We start from the raw sequence: 17875 nt of genomic DNA, 5'->3' as shown, positions 1-17875 counted from the left end.
ATCACAAGGATATTTGACAGTTTTAAGCTGTATTAATCATTTGAATGTTGTGCAAAATGATGATTGTTTGAAAAAAGAAATAACAATAAGTTCTGAGCATTAAAGCTTTTCCAAAGAGGTTTCTTTCTAGATTGCAGAAACATGGTGAGACAAATTATTGTAGGCAGCCTGTTACTGCCACATTTGATCACATACTTATCTTACACTTAAGTGTAAATGCGAGGGCTCCATAAAATTAAAAAAAAAGTGTTGCCTGTAATGGGTAAAGCATAAAAAAATTAAAATTATTACTGATATATTTATTGTGTTCCATGCTAGAAATGGTTCATAGGTTCATAAACTAGTACTAGGCTATCTAATTATTCCATGTGAGAATCAAACCATGCACCTTGTGTTTGTAAAGTAAATACCTTAACCATTCTGCCAGCTTCCCATGCAAAGGTGGTCACCCCAGATGGGACTCTAACCCACAATTCCTGGCTTAAGAGGCCAGTGCTATATCTATTAAGCCACTGGGGCTTGACAAGAATTAAGTAGATGGGGCCTCAGTTTAACTTCTCCTCCAAAGGGCAGCACACTCAGGAATGGAGCACACCTCTTATGCTCCATTGCAGTGTCAATAATTGATATACCTTATGTGAGAACAGAACCCATTGTCTTCTGCACCAAAGGTGAATGTGCTACCCGTTGCATCGACACTGCTGGTGTCAAGATATTATATTTATTAAAGCTATAGCATGGATACATATACTTGTAAATAATTGCCTGTAACTTTCTGTGTAGCTTTTGGGGTAGAGTGCGTGGTATTTGCTGGATGTTCCAGTGTTTTTAGTGTTCCTGAGAATTTTGACCATTAAAGCAGAAGCATATACAACTTTGCTTGTTATGCACTCCTTTTTTTATTTTATTTTATTTTATTTTTTTAAAGTTTGAGTGCATATCTGGGATATAGCTTATGCAAGTTTGGCTTTTTATTTTATGTGTTCATTTGAGACTAAAGTTGAAAGTTGTAGGACTGTCGTAAGATAACTCCATTGCTGTAGGAAGGAATTTGGCCATGCACATCGTTTGTTTTTTGTTCAGTAGAAAAACAGCAGTTCCAAAAAGTTATTTTTCTTTTAATCAATTTATGAGGTGAAAGTTTGGATCATTAGAGTTTTAACTGTAACCGTTGTCTTAGCACAAGGAAATCTCTCTAACATCTAAACTGCATTTTCCATCTTCTTGTTTCAACTTGCATTTAAATAACATTAATTTAATTGTAGGCACTCCTACAGAAGACACATGGCCTGGAATTTCTTCAATAGATGAATTCAGGTCCTATAACTTTCCAAAGTACAAGCCACAACCATTAATAAATCATGCACCAAGGTATGAGCATTTTTATTACAATTTATATGTGGACTGCTGATGTTCCGAATATCCATTTGTGCTAGGTGTCATTCTTATGGTATAGTCATTGTGTAAAGTTGTGTATTACAGATGTTTGTGTTTTTTGTCTAGCTTATTTTGTAATATAAGACAGACTGAAGAAGTGGCCCGGTGTAACAACATTCTCGTCTAATGCAGAAACATATGCAACCTGACTTTGTATGGCTTTTGTGTTAGCAATGTTAACACTTCCCATTCCACCTCTTTCCATGCTTATCTGTATTTCACACAGCATCTTCAGATGGGTTTCATGGTTCTGCCTTTGACCTTTAGACCCCTCCCAACCTTTATAGTGTCTATGAAGGGGATTTGACTGTCACAACTTGGAATGGTACTATTTTTTGCAGGGGCAGGGGAACTTAGAAGTAGTTATGAATTGCTGTTGGGGGGGGGGGTGGAACATGAATTGATGCATACATCATGTATTTGTTTAATGCATGTGATGTGAAGACTTTTGATCTATTGATCTAATAGCCTTTCCCCCAGTTGCTGAAAGGTAGCAGTGTGCTCTTAGTCACAACACTCCTCTGGTTTCCACTGCAGGGTACCTGGCTCTTGTAAAACCCTCATCTTTTCCTGTAAGGAAGGAAAGTTAACATTGATTTCTCAGTTCTCCCTTCCCTGACTGGTTGCCCAGCAATCAAGTCAGTGATTGATCTTGGGGCACTTGGCACTACAGCTAAATACTCTACCACTGTGTCAGACAGATTTTGTTATTGTTGTGTGAAATTAGCCAGTGCTTCTTCTACCGTTATACTCTTTTGTTAAGGAGCCTGTTACTATCTAGGAAGAGCAGCTGCATGTTCTGTTAATTGTATGAAGGACATGGGTAAGAATGAATGTAAGAATTTAATCTGGTAGTTATAATAACTTCTAGGATGAATTATGTAGCATGCAAAGAAAAGACAGTGACAGAGGCCAGTAGAATGCATAGCTGCAGGAGTGAATTCCAGAAATGCTGATGTAATTTATGCACTGTGAAGTGCATGAGTAAGGCCACCTTTGGCATTTTGTGCCCAGCTCAGGCTGCCATGCAGAGTAGTAGAAGTTTTGTTGGCAGATAGTATGCAGCACAGAGCTGCCAAAATGATTTGTGGAATGGCACAAGATGCAATGAAATTTCAATGGTTTTGAAAATGTACACTGAAAGAAGAGAAAAAGGGCAGGGTATGGTCTGGGCACACAACATTATCACATTCTTAAGTGGATGGGTTTGAATGAAGGAAAACAAAAGGGGGAAGTGAATGTAGATGAACTTGAAGGTTACTGAAAACCCACATAAGGAAATATTGTTTCACAAAGAAAATGATAGGGCCATGGGGCATGCATTACTAGAGGCAGTAGTGTAGTGGAAAGATTTGAGGATGCATGGGACAGATGGAAAAAACTCTAAGGTAAAGGATAATAATTGGAAGCTGCAAAAATGTGCTAGTTGCAGTACTGTGGTAGGCATGACAAAGTACGAGTCATCTTCTCTCAGCAACCTCCATACATGTGTAAAATAGCCAGCAGACAGTGGGGTACAAGTATGTCTGGTCTGCCCGATTGTTTCAGTAACCAAATGCATTCCCACCCATTTTTACATGATATATCTATAAGTATCCCAGACATTTTTAAAAATGTTCAGATGCCCAAGATCCTGTCACTCATTTTGGCAAGTGATTCCATTTGTCTACCACAACCACTCTTCCAGTGAAAAAAATACTTCCTTATAATAAATGTTAAATTGTTTTTCTTCAGTTTTTCATGCCTTCCCCATTGCTGCTGTACATTTTCTTTCCATTTTGGAACTATCACATCCAATTACTTCATAGAGCTATATATACCAGTAAGAAAGTACCTTTCTGATAACAGTACTCCAAGCATTTCTTCCAGAGGACCATTCCTGTTATCCTTTCTCCAGTGAGTATGTCATAATTGGAATAACAAGAAGTTTGTGTTCCATCTATTTGAAATTTCTCTTTTATAAGATTTCCTTTGTCTTCTCTTTAAGAGAAAGCCAAGGTATTGTCAAAGGGTATACTATCATCACTTCAAACTGCCATGGAAGTAATTCTGAGTTACCCACAGTTGATAACATGAAATATATATTTTTTTCTGAATTTTTACCACAACACCTGCAGCTGTGTAGTGAGCCAGAACTTCAGTTTTAAGAAACTTGCAAAAAAATGTAGCAAAAATTCTTATTAGCAGCAAGTACAGCAAATATATGTTGTATGATTTTTTTCCAGCCTGTATGGTTGGTTTCAACCTGGAAGGGTAAACAAATTACACTTCCCAAAAGAAAAAGATCATTCCTTGTTAGTTTCCTTCTCCAAAATTAAGGCTCATTCTGCAGGGAAGAGTTACTTGTCCTGCTATTCTTAACTTTTTTTCCTACTTGAGCATCATCTACAGGTGCTTCTCTAGGGTCAGATGAATGCACCTTAGGTGCCTGTTCTTCATTTTCAGTCACTTGGTCACTCATCTTCCATCTAGAAATGCTAAACATTTTAGAACCTAGAACAAAAATTTTCAGTAAAAGCACCATATGATGGTCAGAGGCTTCTCTGCTCTTTGCAGTCTGCCATCAAAACAAAATTGTTCACACTGGTACACACTGCCTTTTCCTTCTGAGACAGATTGTAGATATCTGTAGTTGTCTTTCGGTTATTTAGTACATTTACGTATCTATAGTTGTCTTTCGGTTATTCAGTACATTTTATCTTTGGTAGTCAGTGTCATTCTTATAATTTGTGTAGGTCACCTATTTTAAAAATCTGCAGTCTTTTCATTGATATTTGAAAAGCATTGTTGTATGCTGTCTTGTCAGAAACTATAGTCTTTATTCATAATGAAAAACAAGACAGACTTTGATACTTCCATCTAGTATATTTGTAGAGATATTGTGATGTTCTTCGTGTTTCACTGTTGCAGTCATTACATTACGGCAATCTGCTGGCAGGTTGCCCTCAGTCAGCCTGAATTCCAAAGTCTTGGGTCCTGCGTCGGTTGCTGTTCTGTTCCATGATGTCAGGTCGTCAGGGGTATAAAACATGCAGCCGACGCCATTTTCTTCAGACTTTCTTGCCGCGCGGTGCCAGAAGCAGAAGCATTTCGCAAGTGCCGGTCGGCCGACTACTGAAATATTTGAGTTTGAGTTTCAGAACCGAAGTCTTCACTAAAGCTAAGTACCCCGTTGGGGAAACTTTTTTCTTGCTCCATGCCGATGTCAGAAAAAGTTAATAATTGTATTACTTGTGGGAAGCAAATATCTCATAAGGATTTCCATTTATACTGTATTCCTTGCCTAGGCCCTGATCACAACGTACCGCCACAACAAAACCTCGCACGCAGGGCTGGTGCAATGGCCAAAAGAAACTTTCAATAGTATCCAAAAAACAATAGCCAGCACCATAGAACACATTTTCCTGATCACAATGTGCCTGGCTGTCGGTTTTGTGCTAGATTTAACCAACGCACTATTAAGCGTCGGTATATTTTTGCCTCAAAGTATTTTGGAAACAGATTTAACTACCCAGAAATGTCGTCAGATAGCAATCCAACTACCGGAGTACATAAAAAAACGCAAAGAAAAGGACAGAGAAAGGCAGTCAAGATCCAAAACAGATGACAAAGCTTCTCCTAAGTCAGTCAGCGGTTCGCCGGTACTCAGTGAGGCGCTTCCGCAGCCCCTGATACCCGCTACCTTCGAGTTGCAGGCCTCTACTGACACCCATGTGGAGTCCGGCATGCCGCAAGATACTCAAGGTATTGGACTGATGGATGTATCTCCCTCAGATGGGTCTGGAGCCGCTGAGCAGGCACCGGCGTCTGAGGGTGTGTTCAGACCTCAACATTTGTATATCAAACCGATGACAGCTGCAAAACCAGACACAAAAGCAACTTCTAAAACTAAAAAAAATTATGCATGAACCACGTGCACAGGCCTCTATGCCTAAAAAACAAATGATCAAAATGGCTGAAAACCTTATTACTTTGATCAGGGGTACCCATCCCCCTCCAGATAAGAGGCCTAGGCAAGACAGTGATTATGAATCTTCAGATCAGGTTTCTATTTCTTCTGATTCCTCTTCTGATCAGGAATTATCTATACCTCCCTATGAGGATTCTGATGCAGAGGAGTCTATACCATCTGCTTCTCCTCCTGAGGATTATTCATTTGGGGAAACCTTGCATACTTTGAGGGAGCATTTTCACGGGGAGAGTCAAGAGTTCACAGAATCAAAAAAGAGGCTCAGGGATTCCCTTTTTCTCCCTCAGCACAGGTCTTTATCAATTCCCCCTGTTTTAGACATTGTGGATGATGTGTTTTCGGAGTCAAGCTTGACCCCTGACTCCTTACCTCTGGCTCCCAGTAAGCCTGACAGATATTACAGGGTCCCTGACTCGCATAAATTTTTATTTAGAAACAATGCTGCTGATCCTGAAACTATTTCATAGGATCCTAAGGGAGTTAAGGCCTCAACAGCAAAAATTCCTACCCCCTATGACAGAGATTCACAGGCATTTGACAGATGGGGAAAAAAGGTTTACACATCTGCAACCTTGGCAATTAGAGCCTTAAACTGTCAATTTCATATGCTTAAGTATCAACAACATGTTATGGGATTGCTGAAACAGAAAATTATGTTGATTTCTGAATGTGCAGAAAATAAAGAATTGCAGGAGTTATTGCATGCAGCTGAACAGGTTGGAAAGCATACCTTGCAGTGTGGTTTTGACTCCTTAGAGGCCTCCTGCAGGGCTGCAGTTACTGGATCTGTGATTAGGAGGCATGCCTGGCTAAAGGAACAAAATTTGCCAGATCATGTTAAAGCTAAATTGCGAGATGCACCTTTACAGCATGATACTCTGGTATTAAGGCAGAAGAGGTTTTAAAGAAAATGGAAGACAAAGCTAAGTCTATGCAAACTGTTAAAGACTTCTTACAAGTGCAGCCACCAAGATTCAGTAGACACTGGCCTACAAAGAATTGGTCCTTTCCTGTGTCAGACGGAGCTCAAAGGGGCAAATCCAGACACCCTAAGGGTTCCAGATACCAGGCGCAAGATTCATGCAGGTCAAAGCAATGGGGCGCTTCTACCTCCAAATCTGGAGGAGATAAAGCGCAAACCTACAGAAAACAGTCCCAATGACTTCCCTCTGCCTACACCAAGCACTTATCTTTTGGCAGCACCCTTAGGGGGAAAGTTAGCACTTTTTGCTCAAAACTGGCAGTTAATAACCCAGGACAAGTGGGTACTAAACATAGTATCACAAGGATACAGATTCCATTTCCACACTCTGCCAATGGCAAACAGTTGGCCAGATCTGCCCAAAAAGTCAATGGACAGAGGCACAGAAACAGGTTACGTCCCTCATGGATATGGGGGCCATTCAGCCAGTACCAGACCAGGAAAAAGGACAAGGTTTTTACTCGAGACTGTTCTTGGTACCCAGAAAGGAAAAGGCCTGGTGGCCAATACTGGATTTATCAATTTTGAACACATACCTGGACATTCCAAAATTCAAAATGCTGACTTTACAGCAGCTTCTGCCCATACTGGGCAAGAATGCTTGGCTGGTGACATTAGACCTAAAAGAGGCATACCTGCATGTCCCAATAAAACAATCATGCAGTAGATACCTCAGATTCAAGGCTGGCTTAATGCATTACCAATTCTCTGCACTACCCTTTGGCTTATCTACTGCGCCCAGGGTCTTCACAAAGTGCCTGGCACCAGTAATTGCATTTTGCAGACAAAAAAGTATACAAATATACCCTTACTTGGACGGCTGTCACATTCAAGCAGAGAGCAAGGACATTCTTCTTCAACACCTGACGTTTGTGAAAAGGCTTCTAACATGCCTAGGGTACACAATAAACAAAAAGAAATCACAACTGGTACCCTCTCAAAAGATAAAATTTCTGGGTGCAAGCTTGAATACAACTGCCCAGATGGCTTACCTCACGCCAGACAAGCAAAGGCAACTGACTACTTACTTCAAACTGATGGCGACAAAAGCCCAGTTATCTGCAAGACAAATTCTGCAGGCTTTGGGCTTCATGGCATCCTGCATCCTACTGATTCCATATGCGAGACTGCATGTGAGTAAACTTCAATGGTACCTAAAAATAAACTTCAATGGTACCTAAAAAGTTTATGGAGTCAACATTCTCAAAGTCTGGAAACAATGATTCCTCTCATACCCTGCCTACAACAGGAGTTTCTATGGTGGGCAAAGGCATGTCACCAAAACATGGGACGGGCCTTCACTCTACCCCCTGACAGCCAAACTTTAACAACAGACGCATCAGAGTATGCCTGGGGGGCCTACATGGCAGGAAGATGCATTCAGGGCATATGGACCCCAAAACAAATGCATCTACATATCAACCAGAAAGAGATGCTAGCTGTTCAAAATGCCCTAACAGCCTTCAAGGACTTACTGCATCCAGGACAACTACTGATAAAAATGGACAACACCACGGTCATGTGGTATATAAACAAGAAAGGGAGCACACACTCATATCCCCTTTGCAGATTAGCCATGGCACTGTGGGGCACAGCTTTGACCTACAAAATACATCTCCAAGCTCAATTCATGCCAGGAAAGCAAAATACACTGGCAGACGATTTAAGCAGAAACCTTATGGACCCTCACGAGTGGAAACTAAATCCACAATTCTTCAGCATGATAACATAGAAATTGGGGAGCCCAGACATAGATCTATTTGCCTCTCCTCAAAATTATCAATTGAAAAGATTCTGCACAAGGACTTATCACAGACAAGCATGGAAAGTGGACGCCCTGTTCTTCAGTTGGAAAAACCTATCAGTTTACGCCTTTCCTCCTCTGTCTCTTCTTCCCAAGGTCCTCCTAAAAGTCAGACAAGAGAAACCAAAGATGATACTAATTGCCCCAGACTGGTCCCGCCAATACTGGTACCCAGTCCTAAGGAACTTGTCTCAATGCCCAACTTGGACCTTACCTCAAAGACCTTAACTACTGTCCCTGCAAAACAGTCAGATCCTGCACAATCAACTCCAGACACTGAACCTGGCAGCATGGGTGATCATGTAGTTATGCAAACAGCTCCTCTCAATAAAGCTGTGATGGATGTCATTTTGGAAGCCAGAAGGGCTAGTACTAGAAAATCTTATGCTGATTCCATTTAAGAGATTCTGTGCTTGGAATCAAGCACAAGGAACTGATACAGCAGAACCAAATATTCCTCAGATATTTCAATACTTTAACTGAAATGCTTGACAAAGGCCTATCATTCTCTTCAATTAAAATCCATGCCTCTTCCATTTCGGCTCATTACAGTACAGAACCACCAATTTTTTCTCATCCTTTACTAAAGCAGTATTTTAGAGGAGCCAAAATTTTAAGGCCTCCGAGAAGAGCACCATTACCTGCATGGGACCTCAGTTATGTATAGGAAAAGCTCGCCCTGCCTCCATTTGAACCAGCTGCTACCGCTGATATAAAGTTCTTGTCATGGAAAAGTTCTTATCATGGAAAACCGCTCTGCTACTAGCAATTACTTCAGCAAGAAGAGTTTCAGAGCTACAGGCCCTCATGGCTGTAGAGCCTTTTATCATATTTTACCCAGACAGGGCGTCTCTGAGAACAAATCCTACATTTATGCCTAAGGTGGTTTCCAGTGTGGCTCTTAACCAAACAATTCATGTGCCAACCTTTTATCCAAATCCGCAGAACAAGGGGGGGAGAATTCTGCATTCCTTGGACGTACACAGACAGCTTAGATTCTACTTGAGCAGGATTAAAGCTCTAAGAAAAACTGAGCAATTACTAGTGACATATGCTGCAGGATCAGAAGGAAAGGCCATTTCAAAGCAGACAGTTTCAAATTGGATAAGCCACTGCATCCATTTCTGCTACTTACACCATGGTAAACCTGTGCCCAAGGGCATTAGGTCTCTTTCCACCAGAGCTGCAGCTACTTCAGCAGCCTTTCTCAGAGGAGTACCAACCAAAGACATTCTAGAGGCTGCTACTTGGAGTTCTGTTCACACCTTTACAAAGCATTATCATTTGCCTCTTTAAGTCCAGGGCAGGCTTTGCCACTGCAGTTCTGCAGGTCTTTATAGTCGCATCTAATGCTGTTTAGCTCCAGCCTCCCAACCATAGCTTTGGGATTCTACCCAAATGTAATGACTGCAACAGTGAAACACGAAGAACATAGTACAGTTGTGTACACTTACCATAAATGTAGTTGTTAGTGTATTCACTGTTGCAGTCCAGGTTACCCGCCCGCCATCCCCCAGTCATTCTGGAGTTTATCTTTCCTTTTCTATCTTCTACAACCTATATGGTGAATTTGCTTGTAGATGAAGGTAAAGTTTGTATTGATATTTTTTTTTTTTTTTTTTTTTTGCTACCTTTTTGGGGGCACCTGACATCTGGGGCAAGAAAATCTAAAGAAAATGGCATCGGCTGCATGTTTTATACATCTGACGTCATGGAAGAGGAGACAGCAACCGATGCAGGACCCAAGACTTTGGAATTCCGGCCGACTGAGGGTAACCTGCCAGCAGATTACCCTAATGTAATGACTGCAACAGTGAATACACTCGAACATGTACATTTATGTAAGTGTACACAATTGTACTTTGTCTATGTGCTTAAGTGTATAAATGATCACAGCTTTCATTTTTCTGTAAATAAATCAATAATTCAAGCCTTGAATATTGGATTGTCTACATATGAAAACTAATTTGGAAAAAAAAATGCATCAGTTGTAGTTGTGGTTAGGTTTTGTCAGTAATTTTTCTTTAGATTTTTTTGTGTTGATATTTGTAGTGTTGATATTATGTTTACATTTTTAAGTATGTGTGTTTAATGTATGTATTGACAGCAAAACATCTAAACTGAAAAAAAAAATCTGAACACAAAATGATGACAAAATCTAACTATATCCAATACCAATATTTTTACAAGGAGCAAACCCCCCAGCCCGCACTCCCCACACCCCTGCTTAATTATATGTACCGACCTGACATTGCACAACAGTGGGGAAGGGCATAAACCCTTCCCTAGTATAACTTTGATTAGTTGCAAGCTCAGCCCAGGTTGCAAGCAAAGTATGTAAAAATATGTTACAACAGAAGTAAAGAAAACATAAAACAGTAAACTTGTGCAACCAATGTCCATACGATGCAATATATGCATGCAGCTTAGATCATCAGATATGTCAAAACAGTTACATTCAACTAGGAAATATGTGTGTATGAAAAAAGTGATCCCTACATTAAATGCATACACTTTAGACCAACAGATATTACAAAACAATTACATTCACCTAGAAAATACAGAAAAAGCAGCAGTACTTTCTCAGGAAAGTAGCAATTGCATGCTAGACAGTGATTTCAAATCCATTAGGTGCCCCTTATATTCCTTTGGATCCTCTTCAAAACTGCCCTGTACACTTCCTCTCAGAGCTGATGAATACTTTTTAACCTTTATGGAATTATCACTTAAGACATAGGACACTTTTATATAAACAAACACCATGTTAACATATTCACCGTTACATCTGTTGTACATCACATAAATTAATTTATACAGTTGTCATCAATCCAATATTACACAAATTGATCAATTCCTGTCTTCCCTTAAACTTCACTCCTCCTCCAAAATATTATTCTGTATGTATTTTCCCCACAATTTCCATTTTTTTATGTTAATTTGCGCCTACAATTTTCTAAAGATTCCAGTTCTTTTATCTTTGTTACAATATTCACTACTTCACATACAGTTGGTTTAGACTTTGATTTCTGTTTTTGAGTAATTGCTTTTTCGGCAGTCACCATAATTCAAATTAACAAGGCCTTACTATGTCTAGGCAAGTCAGATTCTGTATCCCAACTCAAAAAAAATTCCTTAGTCACACCCATTTGCTCACCCAATATTTCTGACAGAGAACCTGTGGAGAATTTTTAAAGTCCCAACCCATTATGCTTCCAGAACTAAAAGTTCCCTGTTATCTTGGTGCCCTATCACACCTCCAACATTTAGCGTCTACCTGAGGAAAAATTCTTTGGAGTCTGCTCAGGGTGTAAAAATACTTGTGCAAACACTTCAAAGCAAAAATACTAAATCTTCTAGACCTTGTAGCATATTTGGGAGCTATACATATGCCCTCCCATTGTTTCCTTTTGAATTCTTTATCCAGTCGCTCTTCCCAATCTTTTCTAACCTCCTCTGATTGATTCCTAGAGTTATTGTGCAATATTTTATATGCCCTACTAATTATCCCTTTTTTAACAGCAGTTTCTGTTCTGGATTCCACTAAAAAGCCTACCAGACCAGGTAGGTCACTTAACATTCCCCCACCCCATTTTTCTTTGCCTGTCCTCTGATGATCAATCGGTGAGAGGGAGGGCAGTCTCTAGCCTGCAGGTCAGATGTCTTCTTGGCCTCTTCTCACACTATTGCCATTCAGTCTGTAGTTATTTGCAGCCAATATATTGGTTCCTTTGTCAGTTTCATCCACTAAATTCCAACCACCTCTCACCTAGCCTTTGTACCCCTATTTGCAGTCATGCCTGTCGGCAGAATCTTCTTTCTCCATTCTCATGCTAGCTTAGTTCTTAGAATACTTTCTGCTATTTTAATATAATATTCTGTATGGCTGCTGCTGTTCTCCCTAAGGATCTGCATACAAAATCCCACTCTTTCCTTGTTTTATGAATTGCCCCTCTGCTTCATCATCATCCCTTTCCACTTTGAATTATAGCTTTCTGCTTGTGTTCTATATATGAGCCTTAAATGTATATCTCTAAAATAGCCCTTAAAATCAGGGATTTCTAAACCACCTTGCTCTGTTGGAAGGATCAATTATCCTACTTGACCATTGCCCTCTTCCCCTTCTAGATAAAATCTTTCAACTCTGTATTAATTACTGTCTACATATTCTCAGCTGGTTGATATAATATGCATGTCCTCTAAATAAAGCTAGATGGACTAAAACATTTTCACTACTTATCTTGCTATCCATGTTTATAAACAAGAGCATCCAGTTTCTCAGTTTTTGTGTTATCTTTTGTTTAGTCTCTTCCCACATATGTTTAGCTGCCATAACAAAATCTTCCTAAATACTTCATTTTTATCATGACCACATAAATATGGCTATTGTGTGGGTACCTAGTTTGCAGCTGTAGCCTTTGTTTTGCTGTCATTAATTTTATATCCTCAAAAGAATCAATACTTTCTCAAAATGTTCCACAACACTGAAATGTCCTTTTCTTGTTATATCAGGTACAAAATAATTGAAATGTCCTTTTCTTGTTTTATCAGATACAAAATAATGTAATCTGCAAATAAATCCAACTTGTTTTGAGTACTATACCAATTATTTCCTTGAATTTCTGAGCCTGTTTTCTTTGTCAACAGCTCTAAATGTATTGCAAATAACAAAGGGGAAAGAAGTCACCCCATCTGATACAACTTAGAGAAGAACCTTCCCACTATAATTTTTTGCCTCCAAACCCTCATATATCCTCCTAATTAACCTTATTGTTGTATCAGGGGAATGCAAATGCCTCTATTTCCCTACTCATAAAATCCCAGCTTACTCTGTCAAATGCTTTCTCTGAATCAAAACATACCAACAACAATGGTATTTTCTTACATTTTGCTTCTGTCTCTATCATCGTTGTATTAATGTTGTCAGATCTTTGCCTCCCCTCTACAAAAATACATTGATCTGTATTGATCAATTTTGGCAACACCTTTGCCATTCTTTCAGCTACTATAGACATAAACACTTCACGATCATGATTTAAACTTGAAACAGTCCTATATGAAGCTGGTTCTGGTGGATCTTTACCAACTTTATGTATTACAGCCACCACAGCTTTAATTCAAGATGTTGTTGCTTCGCTTTCTTTTAAATACTATTCAACAAAACCTTCCAGATCTTTATCATTTTCTTTCCTCCTACCTTTCAAACTTACTTAGAAATACCATCTGTTCTTTCCTACACATTGATTGTACATCACAGTTTTTTATGTCATCTCCTTCTGTCTTACTTGTTGAGCCACATCTACCTTTAACATTGGCATATCCAAGTCTTCTATAAATATTTCCAATTTTGCCATTTCTTGATTTCCACATTCCTCTGCTTTATACAGGTTTTCATAAAATTTTTGAAATATTTAAAATACCACTACATGGTCTGTGGTTATTTTTCTTGTTAGAGAGTATCTAAGTTTAGCAACACTTTCTACTTTCTGTTGCCTAAGCTATTGTGCTAAAAGTTTTTCTTCTGTGCAGTTATTAAAAAAAAAACAGATGCTTAACAGCAGTCTCTCTAAACTCATGCATGTTATCCAGATGCTCCCTTATTTTCTCTTTAGCACTCTAAATTTTTTATTTATTTTATTTTACATTTGTTGACCAGGAATGTCTGACTGAGCCAAAGCCCTTTTCAGCAGCGCCACGGGGAGAATAGCTCCAATTAATATAAACAATTTAAGCTCAGATAATACAAACAATTTAAAAGTTAATTAATTTAAAATTTGCACCTCTTCTTGTTCAGTAAGATCCCACTTATTCTGCAAAAGCTATCCTTTGTCAGCTCCATTAAATAATTCTTGTTACTTCTTAACCAGATGTCTTTTCTCTTTTATTTCTACCCTATTTTAAACTCCACCTCCATTTTGTCCCACTCACTAGCTGTAACTTTTGATGAAATTTCTGTCTTCCCTAGTAACTCTCAAATAATTTCCACTACCCATTACTTAAATTCCTGTCTTTTTAACAGGTAGGTGGGGAAGCAGCAGTGTCTCATTTGTACTTCACGACTCTGCATTTCTATCTTGGGTGTTATTGGTGCATTATCTGAAATAGTTACAGGTGGTATCTCACAATTCAACCATAATCCATTCCGGAACGGCGTTTGAATTGCAAGATGCCATTTCCCATACAAATGTATGGAAAATGGTTTAATTAATTCCCAGCTCAAACAAAATTAAAAATACACTAAAAACATTTGTAAAAATGTAGATCACCATGATTTGAAGTGTAGAAAATCTCATAAATGGAGGAAAGGATGTGGAAGAGGGATGGAAGAGAAATGGAAGACTACTGTATTCCTAAAACTATGGCTTACATGTCACACACAAATTTATTTGATGTTAAAGCCATCTAAGAATGCAGCTAAAATGCATGCTCATTACATCATTTGTGATAGGAGTTATAAAATGAATATCTGTGGTCTCTGATTATGATTGTTTTATTTAGTTCACTTTAATGTGGCATAAATTATAACTTAAAACATCTTACAACACTTTTCTATCCACACTCCCAAAAGAAATTATAACACACAATACAGTGTATACTGATGTGTCTGTTTTTTAAATCCCTCTCCAGGACTTTGCGCAGTGGCTCCCCTACTTGGCTCATTCATTCAGGTCATGCACTTGTGCCCATTCTCTCTGCCCAGCCCCATTGTCCATGCCAAAAGACTGAACATGAGTCACCATATTTTACACTATTTACAGAGACCACTTAGTCTTTAGGTGTTGGAAGGGAAGTCTTCTTCACCATGCCCTGCCTGTTCCCTCTGATTTTTGGCAGGTGTAAGTGAAAAAAATTTGTCCAGTGTGACTGGTCTCTCCCTGTTTTTCAGGATGGTCTTGAAGTGGTGCATGATTGTGTTCTTAAACAGGTTCATCATCCTGTTTACATCACCTCTGTTGGGTTGCCACTCCAAGACTGTAGCCTGTACCTTCTCCCAGTTGGATAAAAGTTCTTTAATGCAAGTTGTTGGCATAGGTCCTTTTTCCCTGTTGTCCTCATCTTCAGAAGAAATTTCCCTTTCTTTTTCTTTGAACTGCTCATTGCAAAGTGCTGTAAGTTCTTCCATTGTGAGCTCTTCATCATGGTCTTGTAGCAGTTCCTCCACATCTGCCTTATCCACCTCCTCTGTGTCCAGGTGCTCTGCTGTGGAAACAGTGTCTTGCAGCACTTCAACTGCTTCATCATCTTCAGCTGTTTCATCCACAATTTTGCCCTGGGAAAAGGAAGGAACCAGTTTCCTCCAGGCTGTATGAAGGGCTTTTTCTGCAGCACTCCATCCCAGGCACATTTGATGAATGATATGGCACTAAGAATGTTGAACTCTGTCTTCCAGAATTCCTTCAGTGTTTTATCTGAAGAATGGGTCACATTGAAGAGCCTTGAGAAGAGTGAATTTGTGTACAGCTTATTGAAACAGGCATGACTTGTTGATCCATAGGTTGAATGAGATAAGTTATGTTGGGTGGCAGGAACTGAACCTTGATGAAATCATAGTCTATCTGAAGAATTTCCATTAACTCTTGTGGGTGGGCAGAGGTGCTGTCCAGAAGCAGAAGAGCTTTCATTGGCAAATTGTTTTTTGCCTGGTGCTTCTTGACACTTGGATTAAAGTCCTCGAAAATCTAACCATTGAAAACTGACTGGTGTACCCAAGCTGTGGTGTCTGATTTCCACATTACAGGTAGTTTTGTTTTTAAATTTTTTTTCCCAAAGCATCTTGGGTTTTCTGAGTGATACATTAGGCTTCAGCTTGAAGTCTCCACTGATGTTTGCTGCCAGGAGGAGTGTGAGCCTATCTTTCATGGGCTTGTGACCTGGAATCCTAGATTCTTCTTGTGGGGTATGTAAATACTACTTGGCAATCTCTTCCAGAAAAGCCCTGTTTCATCCAAATTAAAAATATTTTCTGGCAGATAGCCTTCTCTCTGTATCAGTTTTTCAAATTCCTTGATAAATTTCTGTGCACCTTCTTTGTCAGCACTAGCTGCCTTTTCTTGTTTCAGAACACTGTGGATGCCACTTCTTAAATCTGTGGAACCATCCTCTACTTGCTTTACATTCCTGTTTGCTGTGGGCTACTTCCTGGAGTTTTTTTTGTAGGTCTTCAAAGATAAGCTTAGCTTTCTCACAGGTCATGGTCTGAGTTATTAGATCTCCCTTCATCTGCCTCTCCTGGATCCAAACAAGAAGCATTCTCTCCATATCTTCATGAATTGTTTTTCTGTGTTTGTCCAAAACCTCCTTTTGACACCTTAACACCCATGATGCTATCTCTGTTTTTCCAAAATGTTGAGGTGGTAGACCTAGGCATACCATACTGTTTGCTGTTTGTCCTATTTTACCTCCTCTCTCAATTTTACTTATGATTTCTTTCTTCTTTTCAGTGCTCAGCCACTTATTTTTCCTGCCAGTATCACTCTTCTTTGGCCCCATTTCTTCACTTCTTCGCAACACTTAAAAGAAACAACTGCACTAGATAAACAGCACAACAGGGGCAACTTTTCAGCCTACTTTCCAGGTTGAATTGAGATATGGCAGTCGAATTGTGGAACACCTGGGTGGTGGAAAAGTGTGGTCAAGTTGCAAAACAGTCGAGTTACAAAGAGGTCGACTTGCAAGGTACCACCTGTACTGGATATGTGTAAAAGGTTTCAATTAAATCTACATGTTTTTGTGAAATATTATTTCTGTCTAGTTGTTGTACCTTGGGTAATGTGTAAATTCTGTTGAAGTTCCTACTACTGAATTCATGTCTTCCATACCAAATATTTTCATAAATTTCTTCAGAAATCTACCCTCTTTTGTTACATTTTCCCTTCTGGATTCCCAGATACATTTTCACTGTTGCAAATCAATTTCCAGTCCCCACCTATAAGTACTATTCCATGCTGAAACCTGATCATTTTTCTCCAGATTTTTTAAGCTCCATAACAGCAGTTTTAGGTGGAGTATATGGACATGCTAGCATAATCCTTCTCAGTTGCCACTAGACTCTTACTAGCACAAATCTACCATAACTGTCTTTTTTTCTCTTCTACCACTATTGGGGCTTCTCTAGAGATAAGTATAAGTACCTCCCTTTTCTTTTGTCCTTGATATATTCTGCTGAATATATCCATTCTTAAACCCTTACTTTATCAAATTCACATGCTCACTTCTTTCCAAATGTGTCTGCTGTAGCATTGCTATTTTCACTCTGCATTTTTAGTATAATTCAGTACTCTTACATTTTTCTCTATAACTGTGAGGTCATTCATGTTCCAGAATAATATGTTTAGTGTAGCCTTTATAGGAAGAAGTTATTATTCCTACCTGTTATATGACTGCTTATTTAAATGTCTGTTTCCAGATTTTGTGTTACATGCACCTACCAATGTTTGGCATAATCTTTTGTACAGTTATTTTTTTGTCATCTCCATTTGAACCGGTGTCACATTTCACAAGACTTCTAATTTTAATGAAAATAATCAAACAAAAAACAGACACACACCCCTAGAACACCCCCATAACCTGTTAGTATAAAACAAACACACAAAACTATGTGCATCTTCAAATAATGAAGTTTAACCCTTCTGATAGGAGTAATTGTCCCTAATTAACAGTTGCACTCCAGGCATTTAACCTGTAG

The 17875-nt window shown here is 39.1% G+C and overlaps 1 protein-coding gene across 1 annotated transcript in view; it reads left to right on the top strand.

Moving 5' to 3' along the window:
- The window catches only part of CDK17 (cyclin dependent kinase 17), a 1919677-nt gene that overhangs the window by 1792790 nt on the left and 109012 nt on the right, over window positions 1–17875 (top strand). The window contains exon 14 of the mRNA XM_044087623.1: window positions 1266–1371. Coding sequence (XP_043943558.1) covers window positions 1266–1371 — 106 coding nt within the window. The remainder of the gene's footprint in view (window positions 1–1265; window positions 1372–17875) is intronic.

The sequence above is a fragment of the Protopterus annectens genome, chromosome 11.part0 (assembly GCF_019279795.1).
Source record: "Protopterus annectens isolate FY-2018-M chromosome 11.part0, PAN1.0, whole genome shotgun sequence".
In the NCBI taxonomy this organism is placed as follows: Eukaryota; Metazoa; Chordata; order Ceratodontiformes; family Protopteridae; genus Protopterus; species Protopterus annectens.
The sequence above is the reverse complement of the archived record's forward strand: the minus strand, read 5'-3'. Positions and strand labels throughout refer to the sequence as shown.